The sequence below is a fragment of the Sebastes fasciatus genome, chromosome 20 (genome assembly GCF_043250625.1).
Source record: "Sebastes fasciatus isolate fSebFas1 chromosome 20, fSebFas1.pri, whole genome shotgun sequence".
NCBI classification, from domain to species: domain Eukaryota; kingdom Metazoa; phylum Chordata; class Actinopteri; order Perciformes; family Sebastidae; genus Sebastes; species Sebastes fasciatus.
The window spans coordinates 7,157,138-7,177,127 of NC_133814.1; the positions used below are offsets into that span (position 1 = coordinate 7,157,138).

At 39.5% G+C, this 19,990-nt stretch overlaps 1 protein-coding gene across 5 annotated transcripts in view; it reads right to left on the reverse strand.

The window, feature by feature from the left end:
* abcc3 (ATP-binding cassette, sub-family C (CFTR/MRP), member 3) overlaps positions 1 to 19,990 on the reverse strand; it is a 65,693-nt gene that overhangs the window by 23,079 nt on the left and 22,624 nt on the right. For all 5 annotated transcript variants that reach the window (XR_012591976.1, XR_012591977.1, XM_074620640.1 and 2 more), the window contains exons 5-18: positions 18,779 to 18,904; positions 18,423 to 18,484; positions 15,718 to 15,849; positions 11,646 to 11,903; positions 9,196 to 9,373; positions 8,941 to 9,102; positions 7,856 to 7,948; positions 6,934 to 7,137; positions 4,662 to 4,808; positions 4,461 to 4,548; positions 2,971 to 3,037; positions 2,750 to 2,876; positions 2,060 to 2,236; positions 401 to 568 (exon numbers count right to left, since the gene is read on the reverse strand). Coding sequence is in view for 3 of the 5 variants with exons in the window: in XM_074620640.1 (XP_074476741.1) it covers positions 401 to 568; positions 2,060 to 2,236; positions 2,750 to 2,876; positions 2,971 to 3,037; positions 4,461 to 4,548; positions 4,662 to 4,808; positions 6,934 to 7,137; positions 7,856 to 7,948; positions 8,941 to 9,102; positions 9,196 to 9,373; positions 11,646 to 11,903; positions 15,718 to 15,849; positions 18,423 to 18,484; positions 18,779 to 18,904 (1,989 nt within the window). In the remaining 2 variants the exon portion in view is untranslated. The remainder of the gene's footprint in view (positions 1 to 400; positions 569 to 2,059; positions 2,237 to 2,749; positions 2,877 to 2,970; positions 3,038 to 4,460; positions 4,549 to 4,661; positions 4,809 to 6,933; positions 7,138 to 7,855; positions 7,949 to 8,940; positions 9,103 to 9,195; positions 9,374 to 11,645; positions 11,904 to 15,717; positions 15,850 to 18,422; positions 18,485 to 18,778; positions 18,905 to 19,990) is intronic.

Consider the following 19,990-nt stretch of genomic DNA (forward strand, 5'->3'; position numbering starts at 1 on the left):
ATAATAATGGTCCAAAACGATGTAAAATTGCATAGTTTCAAAACTTCAAAAGTTTGAATGATACCCTACTATAACAAATAACACTATGGACAAATATACAAACACACCACCATAACCCTATAATGTTCCAGTGTGAATATTATTGGAGTATTATAGGCCTATTATAGAAGATGCATAGCCCAAGTATAATAATATAGCAATAAAATCACAACTGATTATGACTGACACAGTATAACATGCTTAGAGAAATAATGAATAAATAGGAATAACTTGCAAGAGATTGCTGATACCGGCCGATACACACGCCAACATGTGAATAAGAAGTGTACTGGCATTTATTTTTTTCCACTTCCAAGCACTGCATTTCTTAGTAAAAAAAACCTGGATTCAGACTCCTCACCTTGCCCTTAAGCGCCCCCTCTGGACCGATGAGGTTGTCAAAGATGTGTTTGGCCACATGGGCGTCCACGGCCGACAGCGGATCGTCCAGGAGGTAGACGTCAGTGTCGCTGTACAGAGCTCGGGCCAGACTCACCCTCTGCCTCTGACCACCAGAGAGGTTGATGCCCTGCGGGATCGAGACACGTCAGCAGAATTACTTATATCACAGTGGCTATTTGTTTTCAGTAATATATCGGCAACTTCAGTGTCTACTAAACTGCTTTAATGTTCAAAAAACACATTACTTTCCTCGTACTGTCTGTCTGAATATACCTGTATTCGCCCTCTGTCTGAAATACATTTTAGCACCTGTCTCTTTAAGCCCACTTTCTGAAAACGCCCAGTCTGCTCTGATTGGCTTGCGAGAAAAATATGGTGCACCTTTGCAAAGGTAGTTCTCAAACTGTGGTCGGTATATTCTAATGCATTGGTTCCCAACCTGGGGTCTGGCACCCCCATAGGGGGACGCCAAAGATCACTGCTCTGAGGTTGTCAAAATAAGATTTGCTCATGTATAACTAAAATCATAATAACACACTTCCTGGATAATTTATACAAACATCTGTATATAAAACTATTTAAAAAGATATGTTTTTTTGCTATTTAGTAGGCCACATTCTGTATAAAGACGGTATTTGTGCTCAGTTGCAGATAAAGAGCAGGCTACACTAACATTATTAGTATTATACTATTTGTAAAATTCCAGCTGTGTAGAATTGTTTCCGACTCCCGTGATCCAAACATTTCCAATAACTCCAGAGCGTTGTGAAGTCCAAAAGTCAAAACTTATTGAAAAAAGATAGATGTTATCATTTCAAAAATTCACACATTTTTTTAACTAACGAAATATTCTGCTTCTATTCATATTTCATATATTTGTTATATATATAATTTAGCCTTTCAAAAGCAACATTTTCCCTGCACTAAAAAAACAATTTGCTCTCCCGCTTACCGCACACAATTGGAGGCCTGCGCCTGTATTAACAGGGCGGTTTAGCAGCAGTCTAACAAATATCACATTAAATTTATTCAACCACAATAACACAAAATCCATTTTGGCTCTAACAGTATTATAGTAAACAAAAAAAGCATCATATCTGCATTCGCGTGGCGAATCCGTCTCATTTAATACACTGAATCACCTTATTCAAATTGGGGATTTTGTTCGAGGATTTGTAATTTTTTTAAGGGTGATGATGTCAGAAAATATGGAGGGGGGCTCAGCTACAAATAGGGGGGGGGGGGGATTCAAGAAAAATAAATTGGGAACCACTGTTCTGCTGAGCCTGCATGTGACATAGGAAGGGGAGCCATATCTGAATGGCTTGTTGAATCACAAGTTTTCTGATCTAGACAGCCCACAAAAAACTGACTGGGTTGTCTTATTTCACAGTTTGTGGGTTGGTCGGCACTCCAGATACCCAAACGTATGTGCACAAGCACTGAAAACCTGACTTCTTGATGACATGTTAACTTTAAATATCTGAAGCCTGATGTTTGATGACAGACATCAAGACAGGAAAGGAAACCAGAACCAAAGCTGATGTCTGGAAACAGAAACAAAAAGTGGTTTCGCAGTAAAAAGAACGGAAAATGAAAGTGTTTTTCTCTTTTGTACCTTCTCGCCTATCTCGGTCATATCTCCTCCGGGCAGCACTTCCAGGTCAGGAGTCAAGGCACATGCTTCCAGAACGCAGCGGTACTGCTGCTCATTGTAGGGTTTCCCAAACAGGATGTTGTCCCGCAGGGTGGCATTCTGTATCCAGGCCTGCTGGGGTACGTATGCCACTGATCCCTGAGGAGAGGAGAGGCCGACAAAGTGGCGATTACCAACCCTGAACGTGGGTTTTGACCTCAGAATATATCTACATCTATATCCTACCAAATCACAATCTTATCCCGAACCTGTTAGCCCTATAATACTATTTTCATTTTCACTGATTTTGGTATTTTACCTTGAACTTTTTTGTTTTGTCGAGGTCATTTGAATTTACTTGTGAAGCACTCTACACTTCACTGACCCTTCTACACCACTTGTGTGGTAACTTGTGCATAGAGCGCTATATAAATAAAGTCCAACTGACTGACTTATTCCTCTCTTCTTTTCCTGGTACTCTCACATGACTGGCATGTATATAATAAAAGTTAAGTCCGGTGATAATTCTCTGTGGGTTCATCACTACGAACGACCCCTTTACATTACATTAGATATTAGTGCAGCTTTAAATGAGGGTTAGGAAAAAATAAAGAAGATACATTAACCTGTTACTTGCTTGTTTGTTATACAGAACATGGAATTAAGTCCTACCCGAATAGAAACCTCTCCCTCCAGTTTCTCTACTTCACCAAGCAGCGCAGAGAGTAGGGAGGACTTCCCACAGCCAACGTGGCCCACCACTGCCAGCAGGGAGCCCTGGGGCACCATCAAGTTAATACTGTAAACACACAGTCAACATTCACATGTCTTAGCCTCAGGTACGACAACACGAAAAAGTGCAAACATACAGAATGCGGCTTTTCATGACATACTTGTGCAGAACAGGAGGATCTTCTTTAGCCCAGGTGAATTTCCCGTTGACAGCTGTCACTGAATAATCTGTTGAGAAAAGAAGAAAAATCATGAATTTTTTTTTTTAGCATTTTTGGAAATGGTGACAGCGAGGATGTAGCCTGTCAGGACAAAAGACTGGCAGGCATTTCTTAAGTGTTAGTCATCCAAAAGCTCTTCAGGCTCTGAGTCACTGGATGAAAGTGGGAAGCGGTGACTTTGCCTTAAAGCCTTGCATCTAAGAGCCTATTCAGTTTACACAATGGAATAATGACATATAATGACATGGCACATTTTCTCAAGGTATCGCGATCATTAAAGTCTGTTTAAAGTATGTGCAATGTATGGAAGCCCTGAGAGGCAATGAGAAAAAAAACCCTGGTGACCCATTTTCTACATCTGATCTAAATTCTAAAAAAAATAAAAGAGAGTTGGGTTTTTTTTCAGGATCATTTTAGTGTTGTTGTAATACTTATTTCGGCCACAAAAGGCTGAAGTGCACCAATAGAAATAGAATAGGAGTAGAATGGACATTCACATTCAAATCAACATAGCAGGATGGCCACAGCGGCAGCCATTTTTATGTATACCGTTGCCATTGCGACCGTTGTAGCAGGCGATTTCCTTCAAAGAACGTATATTGCCAAAACATGAAAGTCAATTGTTCGTTCCATTGCAACATCAGCGCCCAGCAGCAAAGCTACACTTCGGCCATTTTGGACTGAAAGCGACTACCGGACACCAGTAAAACGTCCGCCTAAAAAGTGCCGTATAAAAGTCAAACAAAATTATTTCTATTCTATTGTCATATTCTACCAATTTGGCCTGTGTTAAACAACAAATTATTATAAATACAATAAGAGTTTTCAGTCCAAAATGGTGGCAGCGGCTGTTGTCAAAAAAATACAGGAGTTTCGTCTCCAAAGCGTCCGTATAAACTAAATCGACTTGGACCAAAAAAACATGGTGTGCCCCTCAGGTTTAGTAGTAGCGCCATGCTTTTGAACGCTTTTTTTTCTCTCATTGTGCATGCGGAACTGTCAGAAAGCATCAATGCGATTCCAAGGAATCGAACAACTAGGAAGCGAAAGCATCAGTGTGATTCCAAGGAATCGAACAACTAGGAACTGGTTCTCTATTCCCATCCCTAGCATTTCCCCTGTCTGCTAAAGTGGCGGATGGCCTGACAGTTTTCTATGCACTCTAAACACAAATTACATGTATTGTGTGTTGCCAAGTTATTATAACATTACTGTTATGTCTTTCTTTTGGCTGGAGATGCAATTTAATTGGCGCTAATCTGCCGTTAGGGAAAACATGAATGATTATTTTTCTCACTTGCCTCTCAAGGCTTCCGTAGAATCACATCAGAAATGTAAAAAAAAACTGACTGAAGCTGGGCAAGGTGGGGGAAAACAAAGACATAACATGTTTTAACCTTAATCAAAGGCGGCGCAGTGTTTAACTTCACCTGAGGCTGTGTTCTTCCTGCCTACTGAATTTGGGTCCAGCTCATCATGACTCAGGAAACCTTGGATTCGCTTCAGTGAGACGCTGGCCTGCGAAGCAAAATAAACACACAGGTACTCAATGAAGCTTGTAGAAACAAACAGGCAGAAAAGAAAAAAAAGAAAAAGGAAAAAAGAAAATGAAAAGAAGAAAAACTTCCTACCTGTACTATGCTGCTGATGACTTGGGGCAGCATGTTGAGAGGAAACCTGAGGATGTTGAAGAGCGAGAGCGACACAAAGGCCCTCTCCGCATCCAGGATGTTGTTCTCATCCACAGTCACATACACAGCAAACGTTGTCAAGGCAACCTGGAAACACATCGGCAAACAGGCTGCTTAGACGTCAAGGTCCATCAGTTTACCGTGGAGATGTACTGCAGTCGGTGCTGTAATGCTACACACACTCGCGCATTAATCTGAGTCAACCAGTGACTCAGCAGCAATGACCTCATTATCAACAGCTGCTGATATTCACCACATCACAGTTTATCACTGATATACACTGGCTTTTTGCTGGTGTATTTATCTGATAAATAAAACATATATGACCACAAAATCAATCAACCAATAGCTTGATAAGATGCTGTCACGTGACCTATAAAACCTGGTAACTGGAGTAGACACCAGCCGAAATAATAATAAAAAAAGACCAGTTGTTCACTCAGGCTGCTCCCATATTATTTCGTTGGTTGTCATTGAATACACACAGACATGCCTGAAAAACATATTCATGTTTTTATGCTGCTAGTGAGGAATGCCTCTAAACGGCTGCACTTTGTGACTGTTCTAGCCAGACACGGCCTACCCAGCGAGGACCTTGTCACCACCTACACCGCTGTGGTAAGACCGTGTCTGGAGTATGGTAGTGTCCTTTTGGTGGGGTGCAATAAAAGCCATCCTGCACTGCTTGAGAAAGAAAAAAAAAAAAAAAGGGCCCTCGGGATCATCTCCAGAGATTGCACCCCACCGCCCCAACTCCCATCTCTTTAGGCATTCAGCTGGTCAAAGAGATGACACACTCACACACAGACAAGAGCAGAAAATACAAACAGACTGCTCCGGAGCAGCAACGATCTCACACACGTCCAGTGCAGAACAAACGGCAGTCAGGCTGTACAATACAGAACTGAACGGAACAAAAGACGGATAGCTGAAGGTCTTTTTTATTAATGTAAATTATGCTTCTATTCAGTTGTTAAGTGTGAGCATGAATACAAACAAATGCATTCATCTAATTATCATCTGTTGTTTATTTGTTGTCTATTTGCCCTCATTTCAATGTGTGCCTTTCTATTTTTTTATTTTTAAGCACTATGAGCTACATCTCTTGTATGAATAGTGCTCTATAAATAAAGTTTATTATTATCATTATGCCTGATACGTCTCTGGTGTTGTTAGTAGGTGGAGAGGGGGGCCAGTCACAAGATCATTTAGCCGTTCTTTCTGCCGGCAGGTCATGTTGTGTAAATGTTGCTTGAAGTTACAAAAATGTTAAAATTTAAAGAGGACCTGTTGTGCTTCTGTGCTTTTCCCCTTTCCTTTAAAGTGTTACATTGTTTTTTTGTGCATGTAAAAGGTCTGCAAAGTTACAAAGTCCAAGTCAAAGGGAGTCTCCTACACAGAAACACTGCTCCTGAACTGCCTAAGACGCCGTGATGTCACCAAGTAACACATCTGCATAACGGCTAGTTTGGCACCAGTTTTACCAGAGTCTTCCACAAGCTGCTAGCTTGACAGCTGTGAGTACCAACAATAGCCATGTTCGTTGTTTATGTTCATTATGATAATTTTGGGGAAGTGGCTTTGGAGGGAGGCCTGAAGGGACGGACTGTCAGTGTTGCCGACTTGGGGACTTTCTCTCTAGATTTAGGGACTTTTGAAGCTGCTAGCTACTTTCATTGGAAAAGAGTTGGCTACAATGGGCTGGGCTTTTTGGTTGAATCATTTTTAAAATCTAGTGTACTCTTGATGATTTCGCCAATGTTACCTACCCAAGCTTTAATACTAAGGCTAAAAACTAATATTATCATCAGCTATTCTAAAATAGTTTCAAATAAAGTTCCTTTGTACTTACTGTCCACAAATTAGGCTAGCTAAACAGATGCTGGATTGTTTTCACTGCTGTCAAACATGACTTTTGATCTTATGTAGACTGCCTTGAGGCAACACAACTTCCTTAAACAGGTAAAGCCTAAAATTGGCAAACAACAGCGCAGATACTCAGGTTATCTTCAGAAAATGTCAAATACGAAGACGTTTTGGCTGACACTCATGAGGCTTGTTTGGATTTGCTGGGTCTCACATTCAACTCTCTATTCACACAACAAAATGGAATGAAGAAGACATTCCCCAAATGCTTAATTCCTGACATATCACGTCCACAAATAGTCTCTTGAAAGAAAGACAGCTTTCCAGACATCCACACTGAGCCTACCAGGAACGGGGCACTGGTCCAGGCCATGGTGGACAGCGCTCCCAGGTAGGCCGTCTTGCGCAGCACGTTGAGCTCTTTCTGCCGAATGGCGAGGACCTTTTCTTTGAAGGAGTTCTCCCAGGCGTACAGCTTCAGGACTTTGATGCCGTTCAGGATCTCGTTCATCAGCTTGATACGAGAGTCCTTGTACTGCATCTGCTCCACCTGGGAGAGAGGGAGAGGAGGACGAAGACGAAGACGAGGACAAGAAGACAAACTGTTCTTTATCTGTGAATCAACTGACTAACCAAACACCAAACAAGACTCGATCAAAACCGCTTAATGCAAATGTATGTATATATTTATCATTGGAAATCAATTAACAACACAAAAAAATTACAAATATTGTCCAGAAACCCTCACAGGTACTGCATTTAGCAGAATAAATATGCTCAAATCATAACATGGCAAACTGCAGCCCAACAGGCAACAACAGCTGTCAGTGTGTCAGTGTGCTGACTTGACTATGACTTGCCCCAAACTGCATGTGATTATCATAAAGTGGGCATGTCTGTAGAGGGGAGACTTGTGGGTACCCATAGAACCCATTTACATTCACATATCTGGAGGTCAGAGGTCAAGAGACCCCTTTGAAAATGGTCATGCAAGTTTTTCCTCACCAAGATTTAGCCTAAGCGTTATTTAGCCTTTGGGACAAGCTAGTATGACATGATTGGTACCAATGGATTCCTTAGGTTCTAGTTTCATATGATACCGGTATTTTCACTCCACCTTTAAAACTGATTCCGCTACAACCTAAAAATCAACCCAATTTGCTAGGAATAATTCATCCACAAAAAGTCTCAAACAACAAATATGTTTTATATCACTGACGTGCTTCCACTGAAAGTCAATAGACAGATCCTAGTTTGACTGCTCATACCTGGTAGGCTCGCGTCTTCATGGCAATGACGGCATTTAAAGGGATCAGCATGACCATGACGGCCACCCCAGCCAGCACAGATGGACCGAGGTTCTGAAAAATACCGCAGAGTCAGTAAATCACTGCAAATATAATTCAAAACAAATACACACATGAAGCAAAAGTCCCCTGTGTTCAATAAATGACGTGTAGTCATAACTATCTACAGTAACTAGGGGTGTAAGAAAATATCGGTACACTTGAGTATCGCGATATTATGTGCTGTGATATTGTATCGATTTTCAATTAATAGTTAACATGCAAAGATTCAACAGTTATGTGTTGTGTTTGAACACCCGACAGCAAGATAGCAGTGTTGTAATCTGTCTTCAGCCATTTGACTCCAATGTAACAACGTAAACTGAGACAGGAAGTAGCCTAAGGGCGCAAAAGCAAACCTGTTTAAACGTTTTGCATATGGTGTTGTCTTCTTATAACCCTGAAGCGCAGCTGGATTCTTGCGATGTCACGAGAATCGTGGGATCACATATCACACGAAAATCCATCTTGCTAGGCTTTAAGTAATGCGTTTGTGTCCAGCAAGCCAGAGCACGGACTAATCAGCGTCCTGTGACGAGCTACTGGCAGCTACGGGCGTGGCTTAAGTGTGTGTGACGCGACGACACAGAGAAGTCATTCTAAAAAACAATGGCGTCTCCTGAAGAGGTCAGCGTAGCTGCTGCACTAGCATCAGTTCTATCAGAACTGGAGAGTATTTCTTGACCGAAAGAAGAGCAAAGAACGGCACTGTAGACTCGATGGAAAAGATGTTTTCACTCTTCTCCCGACTGGCTTCAGCAAGAGTTTGATTGACAGATTGTTCATCCAATCGCATGCCAAGTATTTTTTTAAAGTGCCTGCCCTCTTTCAAACCAATGACTGTTTCCAATGACTGCTTCTCAGATGGTTCTGTGTAACAGCTTACAGTATCGCAATATATGGGGATATATCGAATTGTAACCCCTGGATCATGATACGTATCGTTTCTCCAGATTCTTGCCCTTACACAGCCCTAACAGTAACCCATGCATAATTTGTGCACGTACCTGCCAGAGGAAATATAGTGCCAGCATAATCTGAAGAGGAGCAGACCACAGCATGTTGAGGAAGGTGGTGAGGTCCATGAACCTCTGTGCGTCCACCGACATCAGGTTGACCACCTCTCCCACCGTAGATGAACGCTTGGCAGCGTTAGTTATCACCAGCGCCTGCAGAAATGAGGTCTCTTTTAAAGTTAGTGCATTTGTGCGCGTGCGCGGTAAAACCACGGTCAGAAAACGTGAGAGAATTTCTCTGCATACCTTCCTGTAGATAGCTCCTATGATGGCGGTGCGTACATTCATGCCGGTGACAAAACAGTACTGAAAGTGATGGTGGAGGATGAGAGTCTGCAAGAAGGCTGTGAAGAACATGAGGAAGGCCAGCGAGTAGCCCCACCAATCAGGAGCACCCTTCTGTTTGGTGAACGAGATCAGCATCCTGCAAGAGCGAAGAAAAGGAAAACATTTTTATTATTATTTTATAGACACAATAACTAATCTGGAAAGAGCTGTGATGATGATGGCACATAGCTAACTGCTTATGTCATCCCTTCCTGCCCTTCACATGGTCTGTAAATACACTCACATCTTCTTTGCAAAATGGTTTAGCGTTAAATTAGCATAAACACAATTCAATTCAGCATGTTTTCTTTACCTCTGATGACATATCAAGGTCATTTTATGATTTATTACAGTAAATATATTACATATTTTCAGTGAGGCTTTACACAAAAAATGAGAAATAGATCCCAGATGACAATTTTTCAAGTGTCTTTTCATGGCATCCCTATAAACGTTCAGCAAATATGACTTCTAACTATGAGACACAGTCTGCACTCATAAGACCTCCTGACCCCTAATATCACCACTACATTTAAGCTAAGCATTCACTAGACAATGCAACTAGTCCCAGATTAATTACTTACAATTAGCAGAGACATTAATAGCCTCGTTGCCTCAAAGCTGTGAGAGGGTCATTACAATCCCATTTACAGGCCCTCCCAAGATCCTCATCTCATCTGCGGCTTCTCTGAAACATTCTGACTGTTATCAATATCAAACGTGCTATGTCTTTTTATCACCCGTCTGCTAGCGTGCAAACGTAAAATGTCTTCTGACAAAATATCATCTTCCTCAAAGTCTCCCAGTCTTCAAACGACGGGTGGTCATCGCAAGGGATAGCTATGTGATGGAAAAACTGACGTTATTCTGAGGAATAAAGGGGAAATCTGTGGGATGAATGGATCACCTTCCCTGCAACAAGGATGCCATTATATCTGGATCTGGATATGTAAAATATATTTAAATTGTTACAAATAACAGGGACAAAATACATTTAATAAGTAAACACTCCCCAATAGGTCTATGTTCAGTGAGATCTTCACATATTGACCGGACCCAGGAGCCAATTCAGCACTTCCTATTATCATTGTATTAGTTGGAATATTGCAGGGTCCTAAGGATTTTTTCTGTTCTTCTATTTCTATTCTTCCTCATGTTGGTTATGGAGGAACGAAACTGCCAAAAATAAATGAATTAATAAATAAATAAATGACTCAAAAAATAACTGAATAAATATGTCATTAAATGTAGCAAAAATAATATTAAAAATAAATGTAGCCAAAATATGAGCATGTAATTTGCTTCTTTATTTATTTATCTTTGTATTAACTCCTTTATTTATTTACTCTTCTGTTTAACTTTCCCTTTAATTTATTTATGTATTTATTTTTTTGTATACTTTTTTAAATGTATTTATTATTATTATTATTATTATTATTATTATTATTGATATTAATTCTTTGTATCCTAAGTCCTAAGGCTATATTTCTCTATTCTTTTTGTTCTTCCTCATGTTGGTTATGGGGGACGGAACCTGCCAAAAATAAATTAATAAATAAATAAATGACTCAATTAATGAATAAATAAATGTCATTAAATGTAGCAAAAAAATAAATGTAACCAAAATGTGACATAAATTGATATTTCTGTTTTAACTTGCATCTTTATTGATTTAATCTTCTGTTAATTTCCCCTTTTAATTATTTATGTATTTATTTTTAATAATATTTAAATGTACTTATTTTAGTGTTACTTATTATCATTATTATCGTTTATATTAATTATTTGTACTTATTTTTTATTTTGGCAGGTTGCGTCCTCCTTAGTCGAATTAATCAAATATAAAGCACTATAGCAAATCATGAGCTCTATTTTTTGAATAGGACAGATGCAGTACAATATTTGCCAGAAAAAGGAGAAAAGTTAAGTCTGCATCAATGTATTAGCATTACATGGGTATAATATCAAAATAAGTTCTGTGAAAGAAAATTATCTGATAGATAAAAGAGAAATTCAAATTACACTAAGCGTGACAGTTATTCCTGTGGCAGCAGTGATAAAATACGTACAGGAAAACTATGTGGTCAGCCAACTCTGTTACCTTATCGCTATATAGAGATAAGGCTTTCATAGAACAGCTGCTATCTCTTAATCCCCAGCCTGGTAGCGTGTATGCATTACATATAAACACAGCTACCATACTTTGGATAAAGCAAAATAGCATGCAAAAACATGTACACAACATTCAAAACTCGTCCTGAAGATAGCATTTGGAAACAGTGGAACAATGGTAACTTGTTTGGTGTTCCAAACTTGCAAATATGGTGTAGTAAAGAAAGCACGCAGCGGTAACATTTCCTTCTTTCTACCTGAGCAGCTGAGGGTTGACGAAGGTGATGACATCCTGCATGAGCTTGAAGGCCGAGCCAATCAGAAAGTACGGTCCGAAGGCTTTGATGAGGGCACGTAGGAAAGACGGCTGGCGGGAAGAAGCTTTCTGATTGGACAGCAACACCTCTACTTCCTCCGGGCTGCTTTCACCTCCTCCTCCTCCTCCTGCACCGATGTGGTTGGTGGTCGACGGCGGGGGCTTGGAGTAGACGGCCTGGCTGGACAGATTCTGGTCACTGGAGAGTTTGGGAGGTTGTTGAATAGGAAAGAGATAGAGAGATGGAGAGAATAACAGCTATGTGAGGATGGGGAACTCTCATTACAAGTAAAATGTATACATAAATAGACACTGATCAGCCATGACATTATGACCACTGAGAGGTGAAGTGCGCCGCATGCTCCTGACGTTCCTGGTGTGTTCCGGGTTTAAGTTTCCCCCCTTCGGAAACCGCTGTCTGACGGCAAGGTAAAGCGGTGAAATATTCTAAATATAGTTTACACCTAAACTGATGTCATTTTTTTAGGTGGCTAAAATATGTTTTGCTGCTGCCCCCATCCACAACAGTACATTGCTTTTCTCCCGTGCTGGTACTCCTGTTTGTTTCTCCAAGCTTGGGACGTGCTGACCATCATCTACTGTAGGTAATACACTGACTATGGATAAGTACCTCATACAGCCCCACCTTAAAAAAAAATCCGAACTATCCCTTTAATTTGTGGATGAATTACACTAGCTACTGTTTTCGTTATTGATTATTGCACTACTGTAACAAAACCATTCATACTTTATCAGTTATGATAAATCCCTTTGGCAATGTTGGATAAGCAAGTAGTAATACAAACAAGTGGAATAAAAGGACAATACATGTTGTAGTGTGTTCGTCATCCTGTTTGTTCACAAAGAGCTCAGACAGGGAGACATAATGTAAGAAATGCTGTGAAAGGAATGTTTAGCAAACTACACAAAATCTATTCTAATGCCAGCTTAGAGCGCAGGAGTCGGATTCCGGCAGTAAACTAATTGGTGGCTACAGTTCAACGGGACAACTGTGATAGAATTCAGCTTAACACCAAACAGGTTTCCAGACGACAAGTGAAAGCCCTAATGGAGCTTTTCCGTATCATTTTACCGGTTGTTCTCAGTGAGAAAGCACGATAAAAACTGTGACAGGAAATCTGCGGCACGGAGAGAGGAAGCAGCCTCGCGGAGGTCAGAGTTCGCCAGACCTGTTGGGTGTGTTTGTGCACGACACGAGCTTCTCACTGTGGTAGCACAATGTAGAGCTGAAGTCCTGTTCTCAGAGACCAAGCAACTAAACTCATTTCTCCAGTAAGTAGGTGAAAGCTGAAGTAGGCAAGTTGGAGCAAATATGATTAAAAAAAAAGTTATTTTTTAAAATAATTGTCACTATATCCTGACAGTAGTGTATGAGACAGGTAATCTGAAAAAAATGATGTTCCTCTGTGTCCTCTGGTGCTCCTAAAGGCATCTGCAAGATTTCACAGACCGGAGGAAAATAACCAATCAGAGCCGAGCTGGAGCCCCACCGTCTCTGAGCAGCTGCCTGAAAACAGAGCCATGAGGAGGTGCAGAAATGCCTACTGCTGCTTTAACACACTAAAATAAACTTTGGAATGCAATATTACAGACGTGAGAAAAGTAATTAATTCTGCAGCCCATTACACAGAGCAGTGGGGGATGGGTGTAATCCTTCAAGGCTTTGACATTAAAAACTAAAATTACTCAACGAACATAGAGAAAAAAATCTGTGCAACGACTCTATAAAAGAAAGAGAAGCAATGCATTTCCTATCTACTCCATGACGTCTGTTCTACCTGCAGGATGTGCTGCAGACTGTGTGTGTACATGTGTGTGTGTGTGTAGCAGCAGTGGTACCAGTTTCATATTATTGTATTAGACGTAGCTATCCTGCTGCTAAGGTTACAAAAAAACATGCTCATGGTTTCACTTGTGCAAAAAAGGGAGGACATACTGTACATCTGTACAACACACACATAACAACACAAGTAAAGAGCCCTGCCCTCAAAGGCAACATCCTCTCCCCTCCCCGTTCTGACAAAAAAGTAGAAGGCGGGGCTATCCATACCTTCCACGTGACCTGAATTTTCAGAGTAAGTAAAATCGGAGTAAATGTTTCTCTCTGGGAATTATAATTAGCTTACAGTTTGTTTGAAACCACAAACCTGAAGTCTCATCCAGCTGGTTTACATGCACTCAGGTAACCTGGTTAGTGTCCGCTTTCTGTATTAAACCGATGTCTGAATGTCAATTCAACAAGAAACCTGGTTAACAATAATTGAATTCTGCTGGAGAAACCAGATCCTATGGAAGAAGGAACCTGCCAAAATAAAATAAAAAATAAATAAATGACTCGATAAATAAATAAATAAATGCCATTAAATGTAGCAAAAAAAATATAAAAAAATAAATGTAGCCATTAATTAATTGATCAAATGTGACATGAATTGATGAAATATAAAATGGATATAAATAAATAAATGCAAAAAAAAAAAAAAGATTTAAAAATGTATATAAATAAATAAAGAAGCAAATTAAAACAGAAATATCAACTTATGTCACATTTTATCAATCAATTAATGGCTACATTTATTTTTTATATTATTTTTGTTACATTTAATGACATATTTATTTATTTATCGAGTCATTTATTTATTTATTTATTGATTGATTTTTGATTTTGGCAGGTTTAAAAAGTTTTAGAACACAAATAGTTCCAATGTAAGAGCATCTAAGAGTACAAATGGTAGTAAGCATATGCTTAATCTGTGTTACGATTAAGAAAGGTACCTAGGAAAACTTTCTCCCCTTTAAGGGGTCCCTGGCCCCAAAATGTTTGAGAACCCCTGGCCTACACGACCCGATGCAGGAGTCAGACCTACCTCACTCTCAAAGCTGTGCTTGCTTTGCTGGTTGTGCACTGAATAGCAGTAGCCTGGGACAGGTGAAGCTGAAACAAATCCCTGTCTTTTATAAATGTAACACAGGTTGTGCCGTATCTAAAGTTGCATGCCGTTGATGCCCAAGAATGTTTTCTTGCAAATGAAGCATACAGGTTTAGCGTTGCTGAACGTTGGCAAGATGAATGCCAAATCTTTCAGTCCATTCTTCATTACAGCTGCGGTTTTCCACATCAACGTTCTGCTTCAGGCTCTTTGAGAGTGACATTTAAACAATTCAACTTTTACCCTATCTTTATTCAAGAGCGTGGTCTTTCAATTTGAGAGCATGAATCGTCGATTTCACGTTCAGATTTTGTAATGCTTTCCCACAAAACCCTGTCCTCACACCGGGGTTATTGAAGTACACTAAAATGAAAATAATCAGTGAAAAATATTGATAGTAAACTGAAACTAAATAAATAACTAAATAAACTCCTTTAAGGAAAACTAAAACTAACAACAATATTGCCTGGGTAAAAAACAAATAAAAATAAAACAAAAATAAAATAAATTCATGTCAGTTTTACTAGCTATAATTAGGGCTGTCAATCGATTAAAATATTGAATCCAGGATAATTAAATCCAAGATTCGACTAAAACTAAACTGAAATATAAATACGTACAAATATGTTTCTACAGTAGAACAGCAGACTGTATATAAATGCACAATAAAGGAAAAGCTGTGTTCCCACTACAGAGCCTGGCCTCTCACTGCTCCAACTAGGAAAAACTAAACAACATAAAAAGCTTTTGAACCTCCAGAATCATATGTCCGTAATACACTTACAATAAGGCAGCCTTGGTTTAAAAAAATATGGTAGCGGATAAATGTGATTATTGACCTTTTGGAGTATCCAGGTTACGGCAGTTCTCCGGTTTCCTGCTTTAACCTGATTTCTCCCAATAATCTGCTGTCTTTGTCAGTAAACATAGTGACTGTTTTCATAATCTGTAATGCCAAGTAAAGGCTTTATATGAGTAACATAGACCTACTGGAAAACATTTAGCTTGTACTGTATATTTCAAAAAATTAACAATACATCTCCTCTTCTTCTTTTACAAACATACCTCTTGGCTTTGGTCTGCTCCTTCTCCCACTCATTAAGGAGTTTGGGAACCGTCACCTTGGAGCTGTCGCGCTGGTTCAGAGACCAAAGGTCTTTGTTCTCCAGAGGCATTTTGTAGCCTTTTATAGCCATACTGAGAGAGAGAGAAACAGCAGTTTAATGTAATGTGGTACAACAAACAATTCAACACTAACTATAAAAAAAAGACATTAGAGGGTTGTCAGCCTCCATCTGTCTCACTACTTTTGAATCTTTGTCGGTATGTTTTCTTATGTGCCCTGTTGCATGTTTCATTCTCTGGACAACGATATGCCTTTAAACAACTCTGAGATTACTGAGACAACTCAGTAAGAATGCTCCCCACAAAGACACTAAATTGAGTTTCCTGGATTTGCTGATCATCATTATGTACTAGTGGATCGGATTTCACCGGAAATTGGCTTGATGTATTTTTCCCGGGGATGAGGAGAGATTTGCTTACAGAAGAAAACAGAAAGAAGATGCTGTACTTCCTTCAAAAAAGAGCAATATCTTGTTTGTTGCAGGAATCACAAATAACAAAAAAACAGATTAGAACAGAACAGCCGGTGTGAGACGGGGGCTACCAATCATCTCAACCATGGTCTCCCTTGTTTACAGCAAGTACCAAGGCAATTATTCTTTATGTTGGTATTGAAAAATTTTACAAAACCCCTTCAGCAGTGAAAACGACATGTGATTTATAATAAAATACTGCGGGGAGCACCAAAGTATTCAATATTAAATAATTATAAAATAATCATATGAATAAATTGATGTCACTTTTCATTTCATAAAGTCACTTTTTAATTCATAATATCCCTTTCCATGACAGAGGTGTTGTCACTAGTCTCACCTTTCAGCCAATCACATGCTAACCCAGCAGGTTTTATTACTCAGCATCAAAGTGAAAGCATTAATACACACGTAGGCAAAATTGTTGGTACCCTTCCGTTAAAGAAAGAAAAACCAACAATGGTCACTGAAATAACTTGAAACTGACAAAAGTAATAATAAATAAAAATTCACTGAAAATGAACTAATGAAAATCAGACATTGTTTTTGAATTGTGGTTCAACAGAATCATTTTAAAAAACAAACTAATGAAACTGGCCTATACAAAAATGATGGTACCCTTAACTTAATATTTTGTTGCACAACCTTTTGAGGCAATCACTTCAATCGAGTGATTTCTGTAACTCTCAATGAGACTTCTGCACCTGTCGACAGGTATTTTGGCCCACTCCTCGTGAGCAAACTGCTTCAGCTGTCTCAGGTTTGAAGGGTGCCTTCTCCAGACTGCATGTTTCAGCTCCTTCCACAGATGTTCAATAGGATTTAGATTAGGGCTTATAGAAGGCCACTTCATAACAGTCCAATGTTTTGTTCTTAGCCATTCTTGGGTGTTTTTAGCTGTGCTTTGGGTCATTATCCTATTTGAGGACCAATGACCTGCAACTGAGACCAAGCTTTCTGACACTGGGCAGCACATTTCGCTCCAGAATGCCTTGATAGTCTTGAGATTTCATTGCACCCTGCACAGATTCAAGACACCCTGTGCCAGATGCAGCAAAGCAGCCCCAGAACATAACCGAGCCTCCTCCATGTTTCACATTAGGTACAGTGTTCTTTTCTTTGTATGCTTCATTTTTGCGTCTGTGAACATAGAGCTGATGTGACTTGCCAAAAAGCTCCAGTTTTGTCTCATCTGTCCAAAGGACATTCTCCCAGAAGCTTTGTGGCTTGTCAATATGCATTTTGGAAAATTCCAGTCTCGCTTTTTTATGATTTGGTATCCTCCTCGGTTGTCTTCCATTAAGTCTACTTTGGCTCAAACAGCGACGGATGGTGCAATCTGACACTGATGTACCTTGACCTTGGAGTTCACCTCTAATCTCTTTGGAAGTTGTTCTGGGCTCTTTGCTTACCATTCGTATTATCCGTCTCTTCAATTTGTCATCAATTTTCCTCTTGTGTCCACGTCCAGGGAGGTTGGCTACAGTCCCATGGACCTTAAACTTCTGAATAATATGTGCAGCTGTAGTCACAGGAACATCAAGCTGCTTGGAGATGGTCTTATAGCCTTTACCTTTAACATGAAGGTCTATAATGTTCTTTCTGATCTCCTGAGACAACTCTCTCCTTAGCTTTCTGTGGTCCATGTTCAGTGTGGTACACACCATGATACCAAACAGCACAGTGACTTCTTTTCACCCTTTAAATAGGCAGACTGACTGATTACAAGTTTGAAGACACCTGTGATGCTATTTACAGGACACACCTTAGTTTAACATGTCCCTATGGTCACATTATTTTACATCTTTTCTAGGGGTACCATCATTTTTGTCCAGGCCAGTTTCATTAGTTTGTTTTTTTAAATGATTCTGTTGAACCACAATTCAAAAACAATAGCTGATTTTCATTAGTTAATTTTCAGTGAATTTTTATTTATTATTACTTTTGTCAGTTTCAAGTTATTTCAGTGACCATTGTGGGTTTTTCTCTCTTTAACGGAAGGGAACCAACAATTTTGCCTACATGTGTAGCTAGCTGGATAATTCAGAGCTATCTCCTTTTTAATGTAATAATGAACTTTTTACTAATTACTAAAGCAGATCACTATATATGCACAACAAAGTGTGGGTCTATGGGTGATATGGTGGATGGCAGAGAGCAGTGTGAACCCACCTTGTGAACCACCAGAACGTCATGGTGGAGAGAAAACCTGCTGTAGTTTCAGGGCAGGGATTCTGAGAGAAAAAAATTGGAAAATGTTCAGACTAAATAGGCCAGAGAGGTTAAACAAGGATAAGGATGACATACTTCTGGGAGCAGCCAGTAACAACCGTGTTCTCTGTGAGTGTGACCTGCTTGAACAAGCACGGGACGGCCCCAAAGCACACGCTCTTTTCAACCACTCAGGACACTGAATATACAATGTCAGCAGGAATATGAGATGCTCTCACATACGGCATAACATACAGACACACACATATGCTTCATGGGTTTGGAGTGGACACTGCAGCAGACTGTAAAAAACTCACAGGGTCTGTGACAGCAGTGGAGAAGTGAGGAGGTTTCTCATTGAAGCAGCAGAGGATCAGCTCACAGACCACCAGGGCGAAGTAGAAGTAGAATGTGGTGAATCGCAGCTTGTCGGTCACTTCGCTCTGAAATGTAAAACAAAGACGCACACACATACAGTACATACAAAGAGGTGAGTTCAGACGACAGTTGTAAAGCAGTGTGTTTACATGCAGGCAAATTAGGCATCATGTACGAGAGGGAGTTAACTATACTAGTGTCTGAATGGGCTTCTTTTTGAAAGTGAAGGGAACACATTGTTTTATACTTCCTTCTATTTAAATGGTTCATATTTTGTTACACTTTGTTTAGCTCTTTTTTTCTGTGTTAGCTGATGCATCTTGTTTTTTTGCACTATCCCCTTTGCTGCTGTACACTGCAAATTTCCCCACTGCGGGACTAATAAAGGAATATCTTATCTTATCTTATCTTATCTTATCACAACATTAAGTTAATAAAAAAGACATTCAGACTGAATGTCAGACATTTTTTCGGCAGTTCTAAAGCACACCTATTATGCTTTTGTGCATTTTCCCTTTCCTTTAGTGTGTTATATAGTTTTTTGTGCATATAAAAGGTCGGCAAAGGTACAAAGTCCACACCAAAGTGAGTTACTGTCCCCCACAGAAACACTGCTCCTGAACGGCCTGAAACGCCTCGCCTGAAGTCCCGATTTTTCTTCCTTAACGTGGTGATGTCACCAAGTAACACAATTGCATAATATCTGTAGCAGGTAGCTTGGCACGCCCTCAGTTGCAACTGATAATTATAATACCTTGTTAAACGGTTAATAAATACTTTGTTAAACATCTATCAACATTATTTAGACAGATAGTTGATACTTTGTCAATGGTTAATAATCGGTTTCTGGTCCATCTATCTACGTAATGTTTATAGGTGTTTACAAACGATTTCTTAAAGGTTTACAAATCATCAATGAATACTAAATATATAGTATATATATAAAATGTTATAATGTGTGCAACAATAAACTGTTAATAAACACTTTACTAATGTAATCAGAATATAATTGTTATTGTCTCCTATCAGCTATGATACAATATATAATTTATAAATTCACAATAATCGAGATGTTGTCGAGATGTGTTGCACGCATGCAAATGTACTTAAGGTCGATTTACACCCATTCATTTGAGTTCTTACAACAGTTC